The sequence below is a fragment of the Oryx dammah genome, unplaced genomic scaffold, assembly GCF_014754425.2.
Source record: "Oryx dammah isolate SB20612 unplaced genomic scaffold, SCBI_Odam_1.1 HiC_scaffold_24, whole genome shotgun sequence".
In the NCBI taxonomy this organism is placed as follows: domain Eukaryota; kingdom Metazoa; phylum Chordata; class Mammalia; order Artiodactyla; family Bovidae; genus Oryx; species Oryx dammah.
Window position 1 is genome coordinate 13503435 of NW_024070208.1, and position 23815 is coordinate 13527249.

At 43.4% G+C, this 23815-nt stretch overlaps 1 protein-coding gene across 2 annotated transcripts in view; it reads right to left on the reverse strand.

Annotated features, from left to right (window-relative positions):
• Positions 1–468: 468 nt before the first annotated feature.
• Positions 469–23815, reverse strand: part of ENOX1 (ecto-NOX disulfide-thiol exchanger 1) — a 662416-nt gene continuing 639069 nt past the window's right edge. For both annotated transcript variants that reach the window (XM_040267197.1, XM_040267198.1), the window contains 2 exons: positions 20440–20525; positions 469–1428 (listed from right to left, as the gene is read on the reverse strand). In XM_040267197.1, coding sequence (XP_040123131.1) covers positions 1297–1428; positions 20440–20525 — 218 coding nt within the window. In that variant the 3' untranslated portion in view covers positions 469–1296. The remainder of the gene's footprint in view (positions 1429–20439; positions 20526–23815) is intronic.

Below are 23815 nucleotides of genomic sequence, written 5' to 3' on the forward strand. Positions count from 1 at the left end.
TCTCATGTAAGGAAACAGGAGGAAAATACAATTGAAAGCTCTATACTACTTACATTTAAAGAAGGGAGACCTGAATTTTCTCTAAATTGTTGACGTGTGAATTTTTAAATTCTTTTTTCTAACTTGTATGTTTTCTGGAAAACATACAAATAAACCCAGGAATTAATAATAGTAAGTAACTGGCTACTTTGTTTCTATGCATGAGGACACAAAACAAACATAAAATTTATCTTGATTATATTTGGCTGTCATAGCTTGGTATTTTCAAATAATATCCATTCTAATGCTATATAATCTTTTCTGAGTACGTTCCACTTGATGATTTTTATATATTTGTCTGAAATGTTTTGTCTCTTCATGTCACTCATGCATTTATTTAATCATTTAAAAATAATGGGATATGAGATGGGATTGAATAATGTGAAAAATGGTTCTTAAAATATATCAAAGAATAATTTGCAAAACCAATATGGTAGAAGTCATATTTATTGAAAAAAATTAATATCTTTGCTATAAAATTTGTAACAGCAATATTTACTGAATGTTTATTTTGATGCATAAACCTGAATATTACATACCAAGTACAAGACAGTAGCACTAGTTTTTCTTTTATTTACATTTTATGAAAATTGTTATGCAGTCCATGTTAAAAGAATGTATGATGGAGGATTGTTACGTTAGAAAAATAATATTCTTGATAAAGCATTCTCAAGGAGTCCAATCACATTTTCTGCCTCTTCAATAAGGCAAAAGTCCCTAGAACAGCATATAACTTAATTTATAAAATACAATAACTGTTCAGACACATATTCAAGTTTTCTTTTGGTATGATTTTTTTTTCCTTACTGTAAAATTCCTTTTTTTATTTCTTCTTTTTTTTTTTACTAAAACAGAAAGACTTTCAGGAAAATGTCATTGAATGATTTCAGCTATACATTACATATACAGCTTTGTAGCCTAGCAACGACCATTGCAACACCATTATTAACTTTAAATATTCTGCTTGGTGAGCTAGTCTCAAATGTAGCATATTTTAGGGTTCTGCCATCACTATGACTGTGGAATCATTGGTTTTCATAGCAAACAGATCTGTCACAGTATGAAGCTTTGTTTTAGGGAACTGGTACACAATTACATTTCCACTCACAAGAGAACGCCACAGATGTAACTACAGTCAGGCTCTGACGGCTCCATAAAGGTCCCGTGTTGGACCTGCCCCAAACCTCCTGGGCTCACGCGGCTCAGCCCTGACCGGGTTCAGGTGGTTTCGTCCAGAGATTTCATCGCTCTTCACAGTTAGGTAGTTTTAATTCCTTCGAAGGCACACAACTTCCACCTTTTTTCCAGCGTTGCTCCCACACCTGTGAATTCCTGTTTAAACATGCGTGGCAACCTCATCAAAAGCATTTCGATTTCGTTTGCAGATATCTGTTAGAAAGGAAGAGAAGTCACTTTTGGGATAGTCTCTGTAAGTCACAGAAAGTGGGAATAACAACATTCAGTAAGGATGTGTGAAGACTACAGGCTTAGCACAGCTTTGGACATAACAGAAATGCTCAGCAAATAAGACCTCATTATTTTCTCATGGTACAATCACTGTATAGATACTGTGTGTGTGTGTGTGTGCCCTAAGTTGTTTCAGTCGTTTCTGACTTCTTTGTGACCCGGTGGACTGTAGTCTGCCAGGTTCCTCTGTCCATGGGGACTCTCCAGGGGATCTTCCTGACCCAGGGATCGAACCCGCCTCTCTTATGTCTCCTGCATTGGTAGGTGGGTTCTTTACCAATAGCACCACGTTGGATACTTTCCAGTTAAGAGATTAAGAGAGACCAAACAACTGATACCACAGAAATACAAAAATGTAAGAGAACTAGGAATAATTATATGCCAACAAATTGGACAACCTATAAGAAATGGACAAGTTTCTAGAAACTATACAACCCACCAAAACTGAGTCAAGAAGAAATAGATACGTTGAACAGATAGATCACTAGAAGTGAAATAGAATCTGTAACTAAAAAAAAAAACCAAAAACACTCCCTGCAAACCAAAGTCCAGGACCAGATGGCTTCACTGGGGAATTCTACCAAACACACGAAGGAACTACACGGATCCTTCTCAAACTCTTCCAACAGGTGGAAGAAGGAATATTCCCAAAGTTGTTATAGGAAGCCACCATCACCTGATACCAAAATCAGACAAAGACAATATCAAAAAAATTATAGGCCAATATCTGGGGCTTCCTATGTGGTGCTAGTAGTAAATCTCCCTGCCAATGTGGAGATATAAGAGATGCAGGTTCAGTCCCTGGGTCGGGAAGATTCCCTGGAGAACGAAAGGGCACCCCACTCTAGTATTCTTGCTGGGAGAATCTCACGGACAGAGGAGCCCGGTGGGCTACAGGCCATGGGGTTGCAAAGAGTCAGATACAACTTAGCATCTGAGCACATATCTTTGATGAATAATAGAGACAAAATTTAAAACAAAATATTGGATCAAACTAGATGGATGCACAGTTAGAAGGAAGTCCGTCTTGCCATGGCTGACTTTGAAGAGAGAGGTAGAGCGCCATAATTCAGGGAACACAGCTTCTAGAACCTGGACAGGGACCCCTGCCAGTGTTGCTGGGGCATCTTGCATCACTCAGAACCCCAGAGGTTGCCCTGTTAGTGCTGAAGGCAGCTCTGTAATGGATGTACAATTAGACTTCATCATCATCGCTGTGAAGGGGTACTGTTGTGCCTATTGATATGGCACTAGTTTAAAAAAAATCAGTAATTAAGAGTTTATTCATCATGCTGATGGCAGAATAAAAGGAACTTGAGCTCACTTCCTCACATAAGCACACCACAATCCCAACCCATTGCTGAACCACCACTGATAAAAAAAAGACTTGAACCTACCAAAAAAAAAAAAAAAAAAAGATGGTGCTTCCCTGGTGGCTCAGAGGTTAAAGCATCTGCCTCCAATGCGGGACACCCAGGTTCAATCCCTGGGTCGGGAAGATCCCCTGGAGAAGGAAATGGTAACCCACTTCAGTATTCCTGCCTGAAGAATCGCATGGGCGGAGAAGCCTGGTAGGCTACAGTTCACGGGGTCACAAAGAGTCGGACACGACTGAGCGACTTCACTCACTCACTCACCAAAAAAGATATTCTAATCCAAAGATGTAAAGAAGAAACTCAACAAAAAGGTAAAAGGGGTGCACATGTGATATAGTCAAATCCCATTACCCCCTGAGTAGATGACCCACAAACTGGAGAAGAAATATACAGCAGAAGGTCTCCCACAAGAGTGAGAATTCTGAGCCCCATGTCAGACTGCTTAGCCTTGGGTTCTGGCATTAGGAGGAGGCATGCCCAGAGCATTTGGTTATGAAAGCCACTAGTGCTTGAGTACAGGAGTTCCACAGGCCTGGGGTAAACAGCAACTCCACTCTTGGAGGGCTTACACAATGTCTTGTGTACTCCAAGAGCCAGGGCAAAAGCAGTGACTTTGTAAGAGCCTGGGCCAGACCCACCTGCTGGTCTTGGAGGGTCTCCCAGGGGAGGCAGGGGGTGGGTGGTTGGGGCTCACTGTGGGGACACAGACACTGGTGGCAGAAGCGCTGGGGACTGTTCATCTGTGTGAGCACTCCTGGAGGCTGCCATTTTGGAACCAAGACCTGGCCCCACCCAAAAGCCTGCAGGCTCTGGTGCTGGGACACCTCAGGCCAAACAACCACCCTGGTGGGAACACAGCCCCACCCATCAGCAGACTGGCTGCCTAAAGACTTCCTGAGCACACAGGAAGTCACCTTTAGACACGCCCCTTGCCATAGCCGCACCCACCAGTGGGCATGTACCAGCTCTTCCCATCAGGAAGCCTGGATAAACCTCTAGACCAGCCTCACCCATCACAGGGGCAAGACACCCCAAAGTAAGAGAACTACAATCCAGTAACGCATGGAACTAAGTCAGCAAATGCAGACCAGAGCCTACCCTGGGACCAGCTGGTCTCTGGCCCTTGGATGACAAGAGGGGGCGTGTACTGCTGGGACATGAAGGACAGCCCCTATACAATGCCACTTCTCCAAAGTCAAGAAACATAACTTTCCACTTACATAAAAATGTGCTGCTTAACTGGAGTTCCAATATTTGGCCACCTGATGTGAAAAGCCATCTCATTGGAAAAAGACCTTGATGCTGTGCAAGACTGAGGACAGAAGGAGGTGACAGAGGATGAGATGGTTGGATGGCATCAGTGACTCGATGGACATGAATTTGAGTAAACTCAGGGAGATAGTGAAGAACAGGGAAGCCTGGCGTGCTGCAGTCCATGGGGTCACAAAGAGTCGGACATGACTGAGTGACTGAGTTGTTACAACATACAGTTAGAAATTGAGACTAAGTGAGATGGTAGAGGAATATGTTTCAGATGAAGAAACAAGATAAAACCATAGGACAACTAAGTGACCTGGAGATAGGCAATCCACCCAAGAAAGAGTTCAGCGTAATGACGGTAGGGATGATCCAAGAACTCAGGAAAAGAATGAGTGCAGAGTGAGAAGTTACAAATTTTTAATAAAGAGCTAGAAAATATAAAGAAGAACAAGAGTTGATGAATACAGTAACTGAGATGAAAAAGTAGAATCAATAGCAGAAAAAAACGAGGCAAAAGAACGGACAAGTGAGCTGGAAGAAAGTCATGGAAATCACTGCCACAGAACAGAATAAAGAAAAAGATAATGAAAAGAGGACAGTTTAAGAGATCTCTGGGACATCATCAAATGTACTAACGTTTGCATGATAGGGGTTCCAGAAGGCCTAGGGCCTGAGAAGATATTCAAAGAGATAATAGTTGAAAACTTCCCTAACATGGGGAAGGAAACAGTCACCCAAATCCAGTAAGAAAGTCCCAGGCAGGATAAACCCAAGGAAGAACAGCACACTGAGATGTATACTAATCAAACTGACAAAAATATTAAGTCAACAAGAGAAAAGCAACAAATGACATACACGGGAATCCCGTAAGTTTATCAGCTAATTTTTTTCAGCAGAAACTCCAGGTCAGAAGGGAGTGGCATGATATAATTAAAGTGATGAATGGAAAAACCTACAAGTGAGAATACTCTACCCAGCAAGGCACTCATTCAGATTTGATAGAGGAATCCAAAGCTGTACAGACAGGCAAATGCCAAAAGAACTCAGCACCACCAAACCAGCTTTACAAGAAATGCTAAAAGAGCTCCAATAGGTGGAAAGGAAAAGGTCACAACTAGAAACAAGAAAATTATGAAATGGGAAAGCTCACCAGTAAAGGCAAACAACAGTAAAGATAGGAAATCATCCACACACAACTGTGATATCTAAACTAGTAATAGAAGAGGAGAGTACAAATGCAGGATATTTGAAATGCATCTGAAATGAAGAGATCAGCAACTTAAAATAATCATGTGTATGTGTATATATACATGTATGTGTGTGTGTGTATACAGAATGCTGTATATCAAAACCTCGTGGTAACTACCAATAAAACCTATAATATATATTTTTAGGCAAAAAAGAAAAATGAATCCCAACACAACAGCAAAGATAGCCATCAAATCATAGGATAAGAGAATAAAAGAAGGAAAACGACCTACAAAATCAAATCCAAAACAATTAACAAAATGGCAGTAAGAACATACATATCAGTAACTACGTTAAATGTAAATAGATAAAAGGATCCAACCGAAAGATACAGACTGGCTAAATACAAAAACAAGACGCATTTATATGCTGCCTATAAGAGACCTACTTCAGATCTAGAGACATATGCAGACTGAAAGTCAGGGGATGGAAAAAGATATTCCATGCAAATGGAAATCAAAAGAAAGCTAGAGCAGGAATACTCACATTGTACAAAATAGACTTTAAAATAAAAAGCATGTTACAAGAGACAAAGAAGGACACTACATAACAATTAAGGGATCAATCCAAGAGAAGATATGACAGTTGTAACTATATCTGCACCCAACATAGGAGCACCTCAGTATATAAAGCAGATGTTCACAGACATAAAAGAAACTGATAGTAACATAATAACGGTTGGGGGCTTTTAACACCCCACTTTCATCATTGAACAGATCATCCAGATAGAAAATCAGTAAGGAAGTAGAGGCCTTAAAGGACACGTTTATACCATTTGGACTTAGTTGAATATCAAGAGCATTTCATTCAAAAGCAATCAAATACACATTCTTCTCAAGTTCTGGAACATTCTCTAGGACTGATCACATGCTGGGCACAAAGTAAGCCTCGGTAAATTTAAGAAAACTGAAATCACATGAAGCGTCTTTTCTGAGCACAGCACTATGAGATTTGAATCAATTACCAAAAATAAAAAAGCTGGAAACACAGTCATGTGCAGGCTAAACAAGATGCTTCTAAACAACCAGTGGATCACTGAAGAAATAAAAAATAAAACAATACCTAGAGACAAATGAAAACAAAAGCACAATGATTCAAAACCTAGGGGACACAGCAAAAGCCGTTCCGAGAGGGAAGTTTATAGCAATACAGTCTTACATCAGGAAGCAAGAAAAACCTCAAACAACCTAACCTTATACCTGAAGCAACTAGAGCAAGAAGAACAAATAAAACCCAAAGCTAGTAGAAAGAAAGAAATAAGATCAGAAATAAATGAAATAAAGACTAAAAAAACAACAGAAAAGATCAAACTAAAAGCTGGTTCTTTGAATAAATAAAATTGATAAACCTTTTGGCAGACTCATCAAGAAAAAAAAAAGAGGGCACACAGGTCAATAAAATCAGAGATGAAAAAAGGAGGAGTCAATCCCCATAGAAATACAAATGATCATAAAGGACTGTTACAAGTTACTATGTGCTAAGTCACCTCAGTCATGTCTGACTCTGTGGGACCCCCTAAGGGCTGTAGCCCACCAGGCTCCTCTGTCCATGGGATTCTCCAAGCAAGAATAGTGGAGTGAGTCACCGTGCCCTTCTCCAGGGGATCTCCCCAACCCAGGGATCGAACTTTTGTCTCTTATGCCTCCTGCACTGGCAGGTGGGTTCTTTACCAGCTGGGCCATCTTCGGAGCCCTACACCTGTAAAATGCACAGACTAGAAGAAATGGACAAATTCATAGAAAGTCAAAAGAAAATCTCTGAAGACTGAACCAGGATGGAATAGAAAATAATAGACCAATTGCCAGTACTGAAATTGAATCAGTAATTTAAAAATTCTCAACAACAAAAGTCCAGCAGCAGGTGGCTTCACAGACTACTTTCAAACACTTTGGAAGAGTTAATACCTGTTCTTCTGAAACTTGTCCAAAGAATTTCAAGAGAGGGAACACTCTTTAACTCATTCTACAAGGCCACTATCAACCTGATACCAGAGTTAGACAAAGATACCACAGAAGAGAAGATTACAGGCCAGTATCACTGATGAACAGAGATGGAAAAATCCTCAACAAAATACTAGCAAACCAACTCCAACAGTACATTAAAAGGATCATACACTGTGATCAAATGGGATTTATCCCAGGGATGCAAGGGTTTTTCAACATCCACAGTAGGTATCAGTATGATACACCATATTAACACATTATTGCCTGGGGGATTTTTGCAGTAACTAACACCTGTTGCTGGTGATTTTTATGTAAGTGAACATTAAATATCTCAATAATGTTTTATAATAATATGACTGTGATCAATAAGTTATTAACAAATTGAAGAATACAAACCACATGAAGTGCAGAAAAACATTTTGAAAAAATTCAACCTTCTTTTATGATAAAAACTCTCCAGAAAGTGGGCACAGATGGAACATACTTCAACATAATAAAGGCCATTTATGACAAGCCCACAGCTAACATCATACTCAGCGGTGAAACTCTTGAAAGCATTTCCTCTCAGATCAGGAACAAGACAAGGATATATACACTCTCACCACTTCTATTCAACAAGTTTTTGAAGTTCCAGCCACAGTTCAGTTCAGTTCAGTCGCTCAGTCATGTCCGACACTTTGTGACCCCATGAACTACAGCACACCAGACCTCCCTGTCCATCACCAATTCCCGGAGTCCACCCAAACCCATGTCCATTGAGTTGGTGATGCCATCGAACCATCTCATCCTCTGTCATCCCCTTCTCCTCCTGCCCTCAATCTTTCCCAGCATCAGGGCCTTTTCAAATGAGTCATCTCTTCACATCAGGTGGCCAAACTATTGGAGTTTCAGCTTCAACATCAGTCCTTCCAATGAACACTCAGGACTGATCTCCTTTAGGATGGACTGGTTGGATCTCCTTGCAGTCCAAGGGACTCTCAAAAGTCTTCTCTAACACCACAGTTCAAAAGCATCAATTTTTCTGTGCTCAGCTTTCTTTATAGTCCAACTCTCACATCCATACATGACTACTGGAAAAACCATAGCCTTGACTAGATGGACCTTTGTTGACAAAGTAATGTCTCTGGTTTTTAATATGCTGTCTAGGTTGGTCATAACTTTCCTTCCAAGGCCACAACAGTCAGACAAAAAAAATAAAACATATCCAAACTGGAAGAAAAGATGTCAAACTGTCACTATATGCAGATGACATGATGCTATATATATAAAACCCTAAAGACCACATAAAAATGACTAAAATTAATAAAATAATACAGTAAAGTAGCAGAATACAAATTGATAAATCTGTTGCATTTCTTTATTTTGCACTAACAATGAAATATCAGAAAGGGAAAGTAAAAAAACAAAAATCCCTTTGAAAAAAAATCATATAAAAAAATACTTAGGAATAAACCTGACTTAGGAGGTGAAGGATTTACATGCAGAGAATAATGAGACAATTGAAGATGATTCAAAGAAACAGATACCGTATGCTCTAGGGTTTTATTAATAAGAATCAGGATGATTAAAATGGCATACTGTCCAAAGCAATCTACAGATTTAATATGATCCCTGTCAAAGAACAAAGAATCCTAAAGTTTATATGGAACCATGAAAGACTCGGAATTGCCAAAACAATCTTGAGGGAAGAGAACAAAGCAGGAAGCATAACCCTCCTAGATTTCAGACAGTAGTAGTTGCTCATTGCCAAGTTGTGTCCAGCTCTTTGCAGCCCCACAGACTGCAGCATGCCAGGCCTCCCTGTTCCTCACCATCTCCTGGAGTATGCCCAAGACAACAATAGAAAGCTTCAATAATCAAAATGGTATGGTACCAGCACAAAAATAGACATGGATAACAGAGAGCTCAGAAATAAATCCACATACCTATGGTCAATTTTCGACAAAGGAGACAAGACTATAAGGGAGGAAAGACAGTTTCTTCAGCAAGTGGTGTTGGGAAACCTGGACAGCTGCATATAAATCAATGAAGTCAGATCACTCCCTCACACCTCTCTCACACTATATGCAAAAATAAACTCAAAATGACACCATAAAAATCCCAGGAAGAATATAGACAAAACATTCTCTGACATAAATTGTACCAATGTTTGCTTAGGTTAATCTCTCAAGACAATAGAAATAAAAGCAAAAATAAACAAGTGGGACCTAATTAAAGTTAAAAGCTTTTGTACAGCAAAGGAAACTATAAACAAAACGAAAAGACTACATACAGAATGGAGAAAATATTTGCAAACAATGTGACCGACAAGGGCTTAATTTAGAAAAGACACAAACAGCTCATCTAAATAGTAGTAAACAACCACCCAATCAGAAAATGGGCAGAAGGTCTAAACAGACATTTCTCCAAAGGAGAAGTACACATGGACAAATTGGCGTATGGAAAGATGCTCAACACCGCTAATTAGAGAAATGCAAATCAAAGTTACAACGAAGTATCACCTCACACTGGTCAGAATGGCCATGATTCAAAAAATCTACAAATAACAAATGTTGGAGAAGGTGCGGAGAGAAGGGAGCCTCCCACACTGCCAGTGGGAATGTAAGCTGGTACAGCCACTGTGGAGAATGGTGTTATTATTAGGGCTGTATGTAAAATGTAACACAGGGCCTGGCACAGGTTCAGTTTCTCTATATATCCGTATTTCAGCAATGCTGAGGGAATCCTGCACGCTCACATCAGGTCTTCGGGGATCAGTGAGTCAAACTCTGCTCTGAAAAGCAGCAACACGTTGTCTCCTACGGTAGCTTCTGACCTGAGTCTGGACTTCAACCACAAAGGAAGCAGAGGTTGGCAAGCGGCAGCGGAGAGGCGGCACCACGTCCTGCGTCTGGGCCAGGCACAGGGTCTGTGCATTAAGTGCACTGTCTCATCAAAAAGTTATTTAAACACGCAAATAAGCTGTTCACTTGCTAGAAGAAAGAAACGCAGAGGCAGAAGTCCACATTCCAGTCAAGAATGCCCACTAACCTGCTTTACCATCTTGCCTGGCCTCCTGGGTGGCTCAATGGTAAAGAATCTGCCTGCCAAGCAGGATATGTCAGTTTGATCCCAGGATCAAGAAGATTCCCCTGGAGAAGGAAATGTCACTCGACTCCAGTATTCTTGCCTGGAGAATCCCATGGAGAGAGGAGCCTGGTGGGCTACAGTCCAGGGGTTGCAAAAGAGTCAGACATGACTGAGCGACTGAAAAACCACCACCACCATCTTGCCTAAGTCACTAAGTCTCTTTGGGTATTTTCTCACTCGCAGGAAAGGGACTGGAAGGAAACTCATCGGATGCTCTAAGGACTTCTGGAGTGTTTCCCCAGCACACGGTAACACTGGTTTTTGTGCAAGCCTTTAAAATTCACCTGTCCACAAAATTGTGGCAAAGATCTCAAACTGAGAGAATGTGATAGGTCTTTTGTGCACTTTTAAGCTCAAAACAAATGGCAGCCAACACTAGGTAGCACTTACTATGTGCCAGATACTGCTATAAATGCTTTTCATCTATTAAGCCATTTAATACACATAAAAAACCCATTCTATAGGCAGTGAAGCTAAGGTACAGAGATGTTAAGTGAGTTGTCTGAAGTCACACAACTAAATAGTAGCAAAACTGGCATTTGAAATTCTCATGATTACTTAGTTGGAATAACCAATTAGTCAGGAATGATTATAATAACCATTGGTGTCTTCAGAAGTAGTTAACTATCAGTTGCTGTTGATAGTGCAAGGTAACAGCCTGATTCAGCCAGAATGGTGTAAATATTATAATATGGACAGGGATACAATTACAGAATAGGCACCTCAAATAAAATCTTATCTAAAATACCCATTAAAAAATAAATACAAATAATAAAAAGCTTCTCTACATTTAAGGAAACCATCAACAAAATGAAAGGGCAATCTACCAAATAGGAAAAATACTGCAAGTCATATGTCTGATAAAGGGTTAATATTCACAATGTACAAAGAACTCACAAAATCAATAGCAAAAAAAACAAATCCAATCGAAAAAATGAGTGAGGATCTGAACAGACATTTTCCAAAGATGACATACAGATGGCCAACAGATACATGAAAAGGTGTTTAACATCACTAATCAAGAGGAAAAAAAAACACCACAGTGAGATATTATTGTGAATAATCTAGAGATAGTTAAAAGTATGGAGAGGATCAGGGCTTCCCTCCCTGGTGGTCCAGTGGCTAAGACTCCGAGCTCCTGATGCAGGGAGCCTGGGTTCAATCCTTGGTCAGGGAACCAGATCCCACATGTCACAACTAAAGATCCTGTGTGGTGCAGCGAAGATCAAGGATCCCACATGCCTCAACTAAGACTGGGCACAACCAAATAAATAGGGCAAGGATGTTGCTGTGTATGTTACATGCAAAGACCAAGTCGTTTTATGTGAATATAAAGGACTTGAGCATCTGTGGATTTTGGTAACCACAGGGTTTCTTTGAGCCAGTCGCCTGCAGATACCAAAGGACAACAGTATTGGGGAAGCAATTAAAAGGAGCCTGATGCCAAAAAAAAAAAAAAAAAAAAATCCATTTACTAATAAGGTGCTCAGCTAGATTCTAGAGCATTTCCTTAAAGTTGTTTATATCTCATGAGAGAACAAACAGCAAGGAGAAACTGCTTCATGTTATTATTTTGGTGGTTTTTAAACCTTGTCCCTTCCTGATAAAACAGCCTATAGGGCATGTGACATTTGGGGGTTTTCAAGACAAACTCAAGAGAAAATTCAATTTGTCCTTCTGTTTTAGTGTATGGCTGAAGAAGAATGTTAACCTACACATTTCTTCACTTTGATTCTTTTTTCTTCCCTTCCTTATTAAAACATGTCAGCCTTTGTGACCCTGCCTTCATGGTGTCCTTTCTCTTCCTCTCAGTCCTTTTGTGGTCTTCAGAACTGGAAGTATCATGGAATCATCACAGACACACAGCACTCAGCGCTCACTGGCTGCGATCAGAGCCAGAGGGGCCCGTCTCCCCACCAGCTGTGCAGGATTCCCTTCCCCAGACCCCTTCTGAGGCTGGGGAGTCTCCCTAAGCGCCTGTGGGTCACAGACGGAACCCTGGGGTCCAGGGCAGGGCTGCTGGTACGTGGAGAGGCTGGAGCTCTGTGCCGGGCTCCTGATGCTGCATCCAGCCCGGCTTTCCAGCACCGCATTCGCTTTCTCACAAGGATACTATGAGATGAATCAGATACATGAGGCTAAGAGAATCCTGTGCGGCATTCTGATATAGGTCAGAAACGTGCCGTGACTGTGAAATCTCATTTTCCCATACGCCACATGTTGGTGCTCTGGCAACTGGGGAGGGTTGTCATAAACATGATGCTTTTATTTCCTCTTGCCCAGCTGGCTTTTATTCCGGGAAACTGGGGGTCTGTGTGTCTTTTCATTCTTCACTGTTGTCAGTGGCTCCCCCTCACTCCCGTTTAAAATTTTCTAACGTTTACTCTTTGAGAAAGGATTGATTTGCTCTAATTAGAAGGAAAAGAAAGGATGAGAAGGAATAAGGGCTCTGTAACCAAGGGGCTTGCGTGATGGTGATTTGCGAGAGGCACAGATCATTTGTAAGATGTATTTGCTTTATTTTCTGGTTTGCTGACTCTGGTCCAAGCCCACTGCCTCCTTGCCAGGCCACTAAGCACATGTATACATGGACACAGGAAGGCATAAATAAATTTTATCATCGGGGATGGTTGGCTCCGTGTTCCATATCAATCAGCCATGGGAGGCCACTGGAGAAGGGGTTTTCTTTTGGGGGGACTGAAGAGACACCCACATAGGCTTTGTCAAGGCTGGAGAGTCAAGAGAAGCCAACAGCAAAAATCAGACTTCTTTTTGTGGAATGAACTGACCGTTAGCCTTTCCTGTACGTTGAGATCTTACTCTTCCTTCACATCCCTGGGCAGGGCACAGTGTTGCCACACAGACGCCTTGCAGAGAGACATGCAGAGTGGGGGTGGGGAGGGAGGCAGGACACAGAGGAGGAAACGGGAGAGGGGAAAAGGGAAAGATGATAGGGAAGGGAAGTGAGGACCTGGGGGAAAGAGAAGGGAAGGGCTGGGAGGCAGAGGATCAGGGAGGAAGGCGAGGAGGTGCGAGGAAAAGCACAGGAAAGCAGGAAGGAGAGAAGCAGAAGGAAAGGACCAGAGGAGAAGAGGAAAGATCTGGAGGGAAATGGAGAGAGGAAGGAGGGGAGAAAGGGGAGAGAGGCGGTGAGGACCGCTCAGGCGCCCCGGAGGAGCCATGAGAACCAGCACGGACTCGCGGGCGCCCCTGCTGGTCATGATCCGCACTCACTGCCCTTCTCCAACCCCTGTTGCGCTCCCTGTCTGCCCGCCCTACTGAGCGAGCACCTCAGTAGTTCAGCTCTGATTCTAAAGTTCCTTCATAAACACACCATTTCCTCATTTAGACTACAAGCTTTTTGAGAGCAGCGTCCTTTCTTAGATTTCTTTTGTGCCTTGGCCACTCCTCGTTCCGCCTCGTCCGTAGAAAACACTGAGTTTGTAAAAAAGCAGTGACTTAACCAAGCAGTTACTGGGTCCCTGGTACGCGCGTCAGTTATCTCTCGCTGTGAATGAGCAACTCCCTTTCTGCTTTTCACGCGGCCAGATGGAAGTCTCCTTACCTCCAAAGCTTCCTATGCCACATGCTTTCCAGAGGCACTGTGATGTCTGGAAAACACATTCATGATAGCCTGTCTAAGCAACAGAACACTCATTCACATACTGTGACAGTCGGCTACTCAGGAGAACACCAGAATATACGTAATATTAAAGATTACTCAGGCAGGGGGACTTCCCCAGTGGCCCAGTGGTGAAGACTTCACCTTCCAGTGCAGGGGGTGGTGGGTTCGAGCCCTGGTTGGGGAGTTAAGATCCCATGTGAAAGGGCCAGTTGCTGAGTCATGTCCGACTCTTTGCAACCCCATGGACTGTAGCTCGTGAGGCTCCTCTGTCCATAGGATTCCTCAGGCAAGAATACTGGAGTGGGCTGCCACACCCTCCTCCAGGGGCTCTTCCCGACCCAGGGATTGAACCCAGGTCTCCCGCACTGCAGGCAGATTCTTTATATCTGAACCACCTGAGATTCCATCCATGTGCTTTGTGGCCGAAAAAAACCCAAAACATAAAACAGAAGCGATGTTGCAACAATTTTAAATAAAGACTTTAAAAATGGTCCACATTGAAAAAAATCTACTAAAAAAAAAAAAGATTATTCAGGTGGGCAATCTCACAAACACTATTTGGAACATTTTCTCCAACCTTACGGCCTAGCTATCATCTGGGGAAGAATGTTCTTCAATTGAGGTCTATTTTGCACCTCCTTGGAACTGACAAGATATTTTATCTATTTCACAGGAATGCTTCTAGTACACAGATGCAAATGGTTTGCCCCTCTGGTGGGAAAGGAGCATGTCATGAGCACCCAAGTCTGTTACCAACACGGTGTCATGTTCCAGAGGGCAGCTCTTTCTAAAAAACTAGCCTCTGTGGCCCCATTATATCGAGTCTGGTTTCCGAATCAAATCTTTCACTTTGTGAGTTTTAGGAAGAGGCTGCTGGTATGTAGGTGGGGAGCCAGAGACACTTGGAGAACTGGGTCTGAATCTCTTAGACAGTATTGGGGGAATATCAGAGGTCTCCCCCCTCTTCACTGTTAGACAGAAAATATTCATCTGCTGATGCTCAGATGTGACTTCTGCAAGGCTTAGGATGAGCCAGTGAGCTCAAAAGGCTCTGGGCTGATGTGAGACATTCTAGGTATTGATCACAAAACATTTTCAAGATAGTGTTGCCTGTTTGGAAAAGCTTACCTGCCTGTACCCGGGGCACGAATTTTGACTCAGTAAAGCTTAAGGAAGCCATCTCCCCACAACCACCCTGGCACTGTCTTCCTCTGAATGCATCTTTCTGACTTGATCATATGTTTGTGACACAAGAGAGCTGAGCAAATGAGAGTGAGTGGTTTAGAAGAGGCAGGAAAGAACAACAACAACAAAAATGCAGCAGAAACAGTATTTAACTGGAAAATGGACTATTTGGGGATACACAGTTTTAGGGACCCATGTGCAATGTACATGCCCATCCTAACTTAAATATTTAATTCCTGTCTCTCCTTCCATTTCTGACCATCCATATCGTCATCTGTGGCCTTCAGGGAACTCCTAAGAAAAACAGCTCTGCTACAAGCTGGACGGAAGCTGCTTTCCTTGTTCCTGTCTGCATGTGTGTGCTGAGTCACTCAGTCGTGTTTGACTCTTTGTGACCCCATGGATTGTAGCCCCCCAGGCTCCTCTGTCCATGGGATTCTCCAGGCAAGAATATTGGAGCGAGTTGCCATATCCTTCTCTGGGGATCTTTCTGACCTAGGGATCTAACCCAGATATCTTGTATTATTGCAAATGCCTTCTTTACCATCTGAGCCACCAGGAAAGCCCATCAAAACAGGGCAAGGCAGAATCGAAATGTTAGCTTAACTGCAGTGGTGATGGTGACTCAGTCTGATCTCAAGGAAACCATACTGTGCTAAGTGGAATTTCTACAAAGCCCTCTCAGGACTTCCCTTGGTGGTCCAGTGGTTAAAAAATCCACCTTGTCATGCAGGGGACTCGGGTTCAATCCCTGGTCAGGGAATTAAGATCCCACATGCCACAGAGCAACTAAACCCACGTGCTGCAACTTCTGAGCCCAAATGCCACAACTAGAGAGTCCACGCGCCGCCAATGCGAGATTCTGCATGATGCGGTGAAGATCCCGTGCGCTGCAGCTAAGACTCAACGCAGCCAGGTGAACAACCAAAGGAGCAAATAGTAAAGAGCAGGAGCCCTCTCACTAGAGTCAGCAAGCATCCTGAGCTGCGGAAGCCAGGCTGAATTCCCCATCTTCATGCAACAGTCACCAAAACTCGGGGGGGAGCTGTGACACTCAGCTTGTCCTGATTAACCAGAGCGGGCGCCAGGAACTAACCAGGATTAATTAACAGGATTAACCAGGCTGCTGTGCGGGAGAATGTCAGCGGCGGGCCCGAGGCCCTGCAGGGTCCTGAGCCTCCTGGTAGCAAATGTGACGACAGGTCCCTGGAGGGCACTTAGAGGACAAACCGCTCGTCGTTTTACTATCTGCTGAGATTCTGAGGCTGTGGGATTCCAGTCTAGAGCCGTAATCTGCTCTCTAGATTAAAAGTCTTAAATATCCTCTCAGCCTCACTGGGTTAGAAAGAATATTTGGTCCAGTCCCTGGCACCCAGGAGTTTTAGTCAGAAAATATTTTTTAATATAAAGTAAAAGTGAAAGTGAAGTCACTCAGTCGTGTCCGACTCTTTGCGACCCCATGGACTGTAGCCTACCAGGCTCCTCCGTCCGTGGGATTTTCCGGGCAAGAATACTGGAGTGGGGTGCCATATTTAAATTTTATATATAAATATTAAAATGTTTTATATTTATGTATAAATATGTTTATATTTATGTATATTTTATATGTTTTGTATTTATGTATAAATATTTTATATTTTAATATTTATGTATAAATATTTATATATTGTAATAGCTATGTATAGATTTATTTTAATATTTATGTATATTGATATATTTATGTATAAATATTTATATAATATGTATATTATATTTGTATAAATACATGTTTATATATAGGAGAGTGAAAAGGTTGGCTTAAAGCTCAACATTCAGAAAACTAAGATCATGGCATCTGGTTCCGTCACTTCATGGGAAATAGATGGGGAAACAGTGGAAACAGTGTCAGATTTTATTTTGGGGGGCTCCAAAATCACTGAAGATGGTGATTGCAGCCATGCAATTAAAAGACGCTTACTCCTTGGAAGGAAAGTTATGACCAACCTAGACAGCATATGCAAAAGCAGAGATATTACTTTGCCAACAAAGGTCCATCTAGTCAAGGCTATGGTTTTTCCAGTGGTCATGTATGGATGTGAGAGTTGGACTGTGAAGAAAGCTGAGTGCAAAAGAATTGATGCTTTTGAATTGTGGTGTTGGAGAAGACTCTTGAGAGTCCCTTGGACTGCAAGGAGATCCAATCAGTCCATCCTAAAGGAGATCAGTCCTGGGTATTCATTGGAAGGACTGATGCTGAGGCTGAAACTCCAATACTTTGGCCACCTCATGCGAAGAGCTGACTCACTGGAAAAGACTCTGTTGCTGGAAGGGATTGGGAGCAGGAGGAGAAGGGGATGACAGAGGATGAGACGGCTGGATGGCATCACCAACTCGATGGACGTGAGTTTGAGTGAACTTGGTGATGGACAGGGAGGCCTGGCGTGCTGCAATTCATGGGTCACAAAGAGTTGGACACAACTGAGTGACTGAACTGAACTGAATGTTTATATATATATATATATATATGCCTTTTACCTCAGGCATGAGGAAAGAATTTGACAGTCCCACTGAGCATTTGAGCCAGGAGATGGAGGGCTGTTTGGAGGAGATGCTGTGTGTTTTCTCTGTGAGGGTAATGCTGTCTTCTAAAATGAAACTATGAGTCTGAGAGGAAATGGAATTCCCCTTCTGGAAAAGTCCACCATCCAAGGGCCAGAGACCAGGTGTATGAATTCTCTCCTCAGTGAGGGAGACCACACCGATCTCAGCTGAGCAAGGGGGTGATGGACCCTGCTTTGAGGGTGAGAGTGGAGCAAGAACTTCTGAGCTGCTCGCCATCAAATAAGTGACTATACCTGGACGTCCGTGCACACGCTCACACACACCTCACGGGCGCACATGTTGACATGCACCTACGGGGCAGAGGGGACTAGCACCCTGCCATGATTACACGGCTAACAAGTGGGTTCCTAGTGAAACGACCAATGCTTTCTCAAAAGGCTTCCCACTTGGGGTTTCTAGAAAGGGAAGGAGAAAAATGTCAACAGTCGAGGGAAGGATAATAGCAACAATAGAAATCATTTCTTGAGGGCTCATTCTATGCCAAGAACACTGGTGCGGGCGGTATTTCATTTACTCCTCCAGACAAAGGTAGTGGTGATATCAGGAAGGATGACACCAGAAAAGGAAAGCACAGCCAAGAAGCCCTTCAAAGGCTGCTTTCAACAAAGGGACGTTGTATTGCTCCTCCTCCTCTCTTCTGAATTCACAAGAGTGTTTGCTGTACCTCAAGCCCAACCCCTTCTAAGTGAGGGGAGACCACAGGGAGGGCAGTGCCATGATTCTGAATATCGAGACTCTTCCAATCACCGGGCTTCCCTGGTGGCTCAGTGGTAAAGAATCGACCTGCCAGCACAGGAGATGTGAGTTTGATCTCTGGACCTGGGAGATCCCAAATGCTGCAGAGCAACTAAGCCTGTGTGCCATAACTACTGAGCCTGTGCTCTAGAGTCCGGGAAGCGCAGCTACTGAGAGCCCACGCTCTGCAGTAAGAGAAGCTACAACAGTGAGAGGATTCAACACAGCAGCAAGGGTGGCCCCCACTTGCCGCCAGCTAGACAAAGCCCACGCAGCAGTGAAGACCCAGCACCGCCAAAACAAAAGCATTTTCTAAAAAAAAAGTTACAGAAAGACCCTGACAATCCCCTCCTTCCACAGGGATGGTCTACCCTGTCCCAGCTATGGGAGACTCAAGAGGGCATGGATCTCTACGACTGCAAACCACCTTTTGTTCCAGCGGATTTCTCTCGTAGGTGAAGTGTAAGGCCCATGAGAAAGGTCGATCGTTTGTGGGATCGTGCACTGGTTTGACCATCTGCATCAAGACAAGATGACATTGCAGCCCTACAGTCGATCCTGACCCACCGAAGAGTCAGGATGACTGACGTGTACTGAGGTCAGAGAGATGCAGGCCATGGGCCCAGTCCTGTACACCCCATGAACCTTGCTGCCCTCACCGTAAGACTTGCTTATTTCCATTGGCCTTCCCAGCAGGACACTTAGCAGGCCACCCAGTGACAGGCCCAGCATCTCTGTCCCTTCCAGGGCTGCCTGAGGCCGTCCTGGTGAATGCCACCGCTTTATTTCGACAGTGAATAAATCACTGCAAAATCACTCCAAAATCACTGCAGATGGTGACTGCAGCCATGAAATTAAAAGACACTTACTCCTTGGAAGAAAAGTTATGACCAACCTAGACAGCAAATTAAAAAGCAGAGACATTACTTTGCCGACAAAGGTCTGTCTAGTCAAAGCTAAGGCTTTCCAGTAGTCGTGTATGGATGTGAGAGTTGGACTATAAAGAAAGCTGAGTGCCAAAGAATTGATTCAACTCAGTGGACATGGGTTTGGGTGGACTCCGGGAGCTGGTGATGGACAGGGAGGCCTGGCGTGCTGCAGTCCATGGGGTCGCAGAGTCAGACATGCCTGAGCGACTGAACTGAACTTATTTCAACAGAGGCCAGAGGCCCTCTCACTGTTCACCAGGATCTGATACTTACATTGAGCTTTTTGTCCCTTCTTTTTTGGCGCACAATTGCCTCCATGGGCTAGGAGCACAGCTGTCTGCAAAGGAGGAAAACTAGCCTCTGAGAAGAGAGGAGTGATGTCCTGACCTGGGTGTGCCTCTCGAGGCGGATAGCTGAGAAGAACTTTTGTAGTCATTTTTTTTTTTCCATTTGGGAATGATGCTAAATACCACCGCTAACACAGTTTTATTGAGAGTTGTATCAGATCTTTATGTAATTTGAGGTGATTTTCCTCTATCGTGTCAAGCCCTTAGCATAGAGTTCCGGGAGGACACGGCCGAAGGGTAATGTGCCGCCCTGACCTTGTATCTCCCTGTTGTGGGGACTTTCAAACCAAACTGCACTTTCAGATCTCATATGCTGCTCAAAGTCATCTGATGTCTGCTGAAAGTCAAGTGTCATTTTCGATAACCGCTTTTCTTTCTACAGGGACAAAGGCAAGGAAAAGAAGACATTCTCTGCCAAAAACTGAGTTCTTGTGAAGAAGTACAGTCAGACCTCCATCTGCTAATATCTCCCTAACAGCGATCACACGGGTTCAACCTGCAGCCAGCAACCAACGTCCTAAGTTTTCGCAACGCCAGTTGAGAGAAAGGCCTTACCTTGGAGTCCAGCTGCTGCATGTACGACCAGAGGTATTCTATATTGGCTCCAAAAGGATGGACGTGAAGAAACGTGGATATGATGCCTGAAATGAAGAGGGCAAACGGATGTTACTGAGAGGCAAGTAAAAATCTCAGGCGAATATTGTCTTCTGACCCCAGTGACAGCTTTGTCAGGGCCGAGTCGTGGTCTTGCCACTTGTATCCGCGGTCGGCAAGCATTCAGTAATAGCCTGTTTTGAAGACAGTAATAGTAGCGTGGCCAACAGAATACTTTCTCCTGGAATGACAGTGTTAGAAAAGCGAGACTGAGAAAATACACAAATGAATAAAGGTATTTCCAAACAGAGGTTTCTGACAGCATTTCAACTACCAATTTTATGCTTGATTTACCAATATAAAATTGTAGTTATTGGACGGATCAAGTGATCCCCTTCCTCCCCTTTCTTCCTCTCGGTGGACTTCGCAATATGAAAATGGCTCCTGCGGCTGTATCAGAGAGCACGCTGCCTCCAATTCCCCTGGTAATTACCCCTGCTAGTTACAGGAAATGTTTAGTCCCTCTTTTCCCTCACTGCCACTGAAGGAAGCACAAATCCTCTGCTATTTCCCCCTGGCTGTTGCTGTTGTTTCAAGGGAGCCAGCCCGGTCTCCCCTCTCTGCTGTAATTTACAAGATCATTTTAAAAGGCCTGGGAATGGATGGTTTGGCTGGAGTCTGATTATAAATCAGAGGGCTTTTTCCATCGTGAAATTCACCTGTCAACACTGCACTGACAAATGAAAAGCTGAATGTCGGGGTTAGGGCTGAAGGAAGAGCATCACCCTCCTACCCTCCCCGCTCCTACATCCAAAATCAAAACAGTGAAAACGAGAACGTTGACCCTACAGGCTGTACACTCCTGTTTATTAAGAAATCGTGTTCAGACTGACGTTTTTGGCTTCTCTTTGAAACAGGCTTTGAGATGAATCACGTTTGAGGATGAGCCCCCTGATGTTCTGTTTATTGTGACGCTTTGGTGCCTGAGAGCCAAAGGTCAAAGGAAAGACCCACACTGGTATGTGACATTGCGCTTGGTCATCGTATCAACTGCAGGGTGTCCTGGGACTGCCCTGGGATAGGATCTCATGGCCCTCTGAGCTCCCATGAGATGCTTGGAATGCCCCAGATGAGTGTCAGTTTTTAAAGAAAAAATTCCCAGTTTATCCTTAGGCTGAGAACAGAGAACCAAGACATCTACACAAGTACCCTTAAGACCTGTCCTCAGAGCACGTTCGTGTGTGTTTTCTTGGACAATGAAATGAGGAACATAGAAACACTTTTCCATAAAGCTAAAATCTCAGTTTTCAGAGATTGACCTTTTGCCTGAAATACAAAGAGCTACTGTTTTATTCTGATATTATGTTCTTCTTCTTCTTTTTTTTTCTTAAAATGTCCTTCTCTGAAATAATGGTGATGATAAGTTAGGGATGGAGTAAAGGGACAGAATAGTTGATTAAACTGTTAATCCCACTAGGGGACTGTAGGTAAAGGAAAAAGTATGGGAGACCCCTATAAATTAATTACCTCTAGGACATCTGTGCTCTCTGCACACCTAAAAAATAATTTATGGAAAGGTGTCATTTCAAAGTGAAAGATCCTCATTGTACTGAGACCTGAAATAATTTTTTCCATACTGCCATGATAGTAACCTCCTTGGATCATGAGGTACAAGGAAACGTCCCCCCTCTCCAACAACAAAGAGGAAGAACTGATGATGGAAGCATAACGTCTACTGAAGAATGAGGAAGAAGGTAGTCCTTTCCCGCTCCCTACTTTTCCTTTGATCATAAAACTGTAGCCCTCTAGAATATTTCTTGGGGCTCGCAACCTCTTGCCCACCTGCTTGTAAGCCTCGCATGGCAAGTATTCTAGTGAATCACTTCTTATCCATCACTTTGCCTCTTGCTGAATTCTTTCTGTGCTGAGACATAAAGGACTAGAGCTCTGGAGCCCTCTGAAACGCCACTGAGCGGTTTCAGATAGCAGGTAGCAATAGGTAGTTTTAATCTAAGTGGCAAACAGCCATTTTTAAAACCTTTTTATTTTGTATTGGGGTTCAGCTGATTAAAAATGTTGCGATAGTTTCAGGTGAACAGCAAAGGGATTCAGCCATCTATATATATATGTATCCATTCAGCCCCTACCTTCCCTCCCATCCAGGCTGCCACATAATATTGAGCAGAGTTCCGTGTGCTCTACAGCGGTCCTTGCTGATTACCCATTTTACATAGAGCAGTGTGTACAGGCAACCATAAGTTCATTCTCTAAGTATGTGAGTCTCTTTCTGTGTTGTAAGTTCATCGGTATCATTTCTTTTTAGATGCCACATATAAGGGATGTCATATGATATTTCTCCTTCACACTTTCCTTAGTGTGACAGTCTCTAGATCCACCCATGTTGCTGCAGACGGCACTATCTCATTCTTTTTAACGGCAAACAGCCATTTTTAATATACTTAAGTGGAATTGTTTTGTCCCTCTCCTACCGCTTCATTTGCTAATTTGTGTTTGAACTATTTCCCTGTGCCTGAAATTCTCAAATCTGGTGAGGTGGCACTGTAAGTAATTCTGTCACCAGTATAGAAGCTTGTGAATGATTTACTTAGAAAGTAAATTAGAAGTTTTTTTAAAAAAATAATACTTTGATTTGCATTCCTTAGGTGGGAGAGAGGGGGCAGAATTCTCATGGGGAATTGCTTCTATTTCAGGATGGTGAGTGGTGCTTCTCTGCTGTCCCAGGCTGAGGACGAGTGGTTCTATGTCCACTGCTTTCCACAGAGAGCTTCTGACAAATGGTGGGCAGACCCCTGCCCCCTGTAAGGGGGAAAGGCAGAGGACAGGTAAGGGAGGGGCAGTCAGTGGTCAGTGCTGGCTTTGTGGGAAGGCGAGGGTGTTCCCAGTGAGAAGCTCTTTGCCTTTCCTCTCAAATGGGATGCTTCCAGGGAGGAAGGAGGCACCTCAAGAGAGCAGCCTGGAGAGACTGGAGGGGTCCTGCAAGAAGGGGACGGGCATCCTTTCCTTGGTGGGACATCCACTTAGGCAGCGGACCGACTGATCCGGCTTTGCTGTGAGCTGAGCACAGGGGAGACGGTGGGGCTGAGACGGGGAGCGGTGTGGTGCTGCAGCCTGTGGGTGACAGGACTGTGAGCTTCCCATGGGACACAGGGGCATCTCAGAAGGCGGATGGGCTTGAGCAGTCTTACAGGTATTGCAGGGGCTCCAGCAAATAGAGAAAACAACATTTTTCACATTAATATCCCTACAGGACAAAGACTCATCAGCATCTCCTGGGTAACCCAGCTTCTCCTGTGAATACCCTTGGGGGTGTGCCATG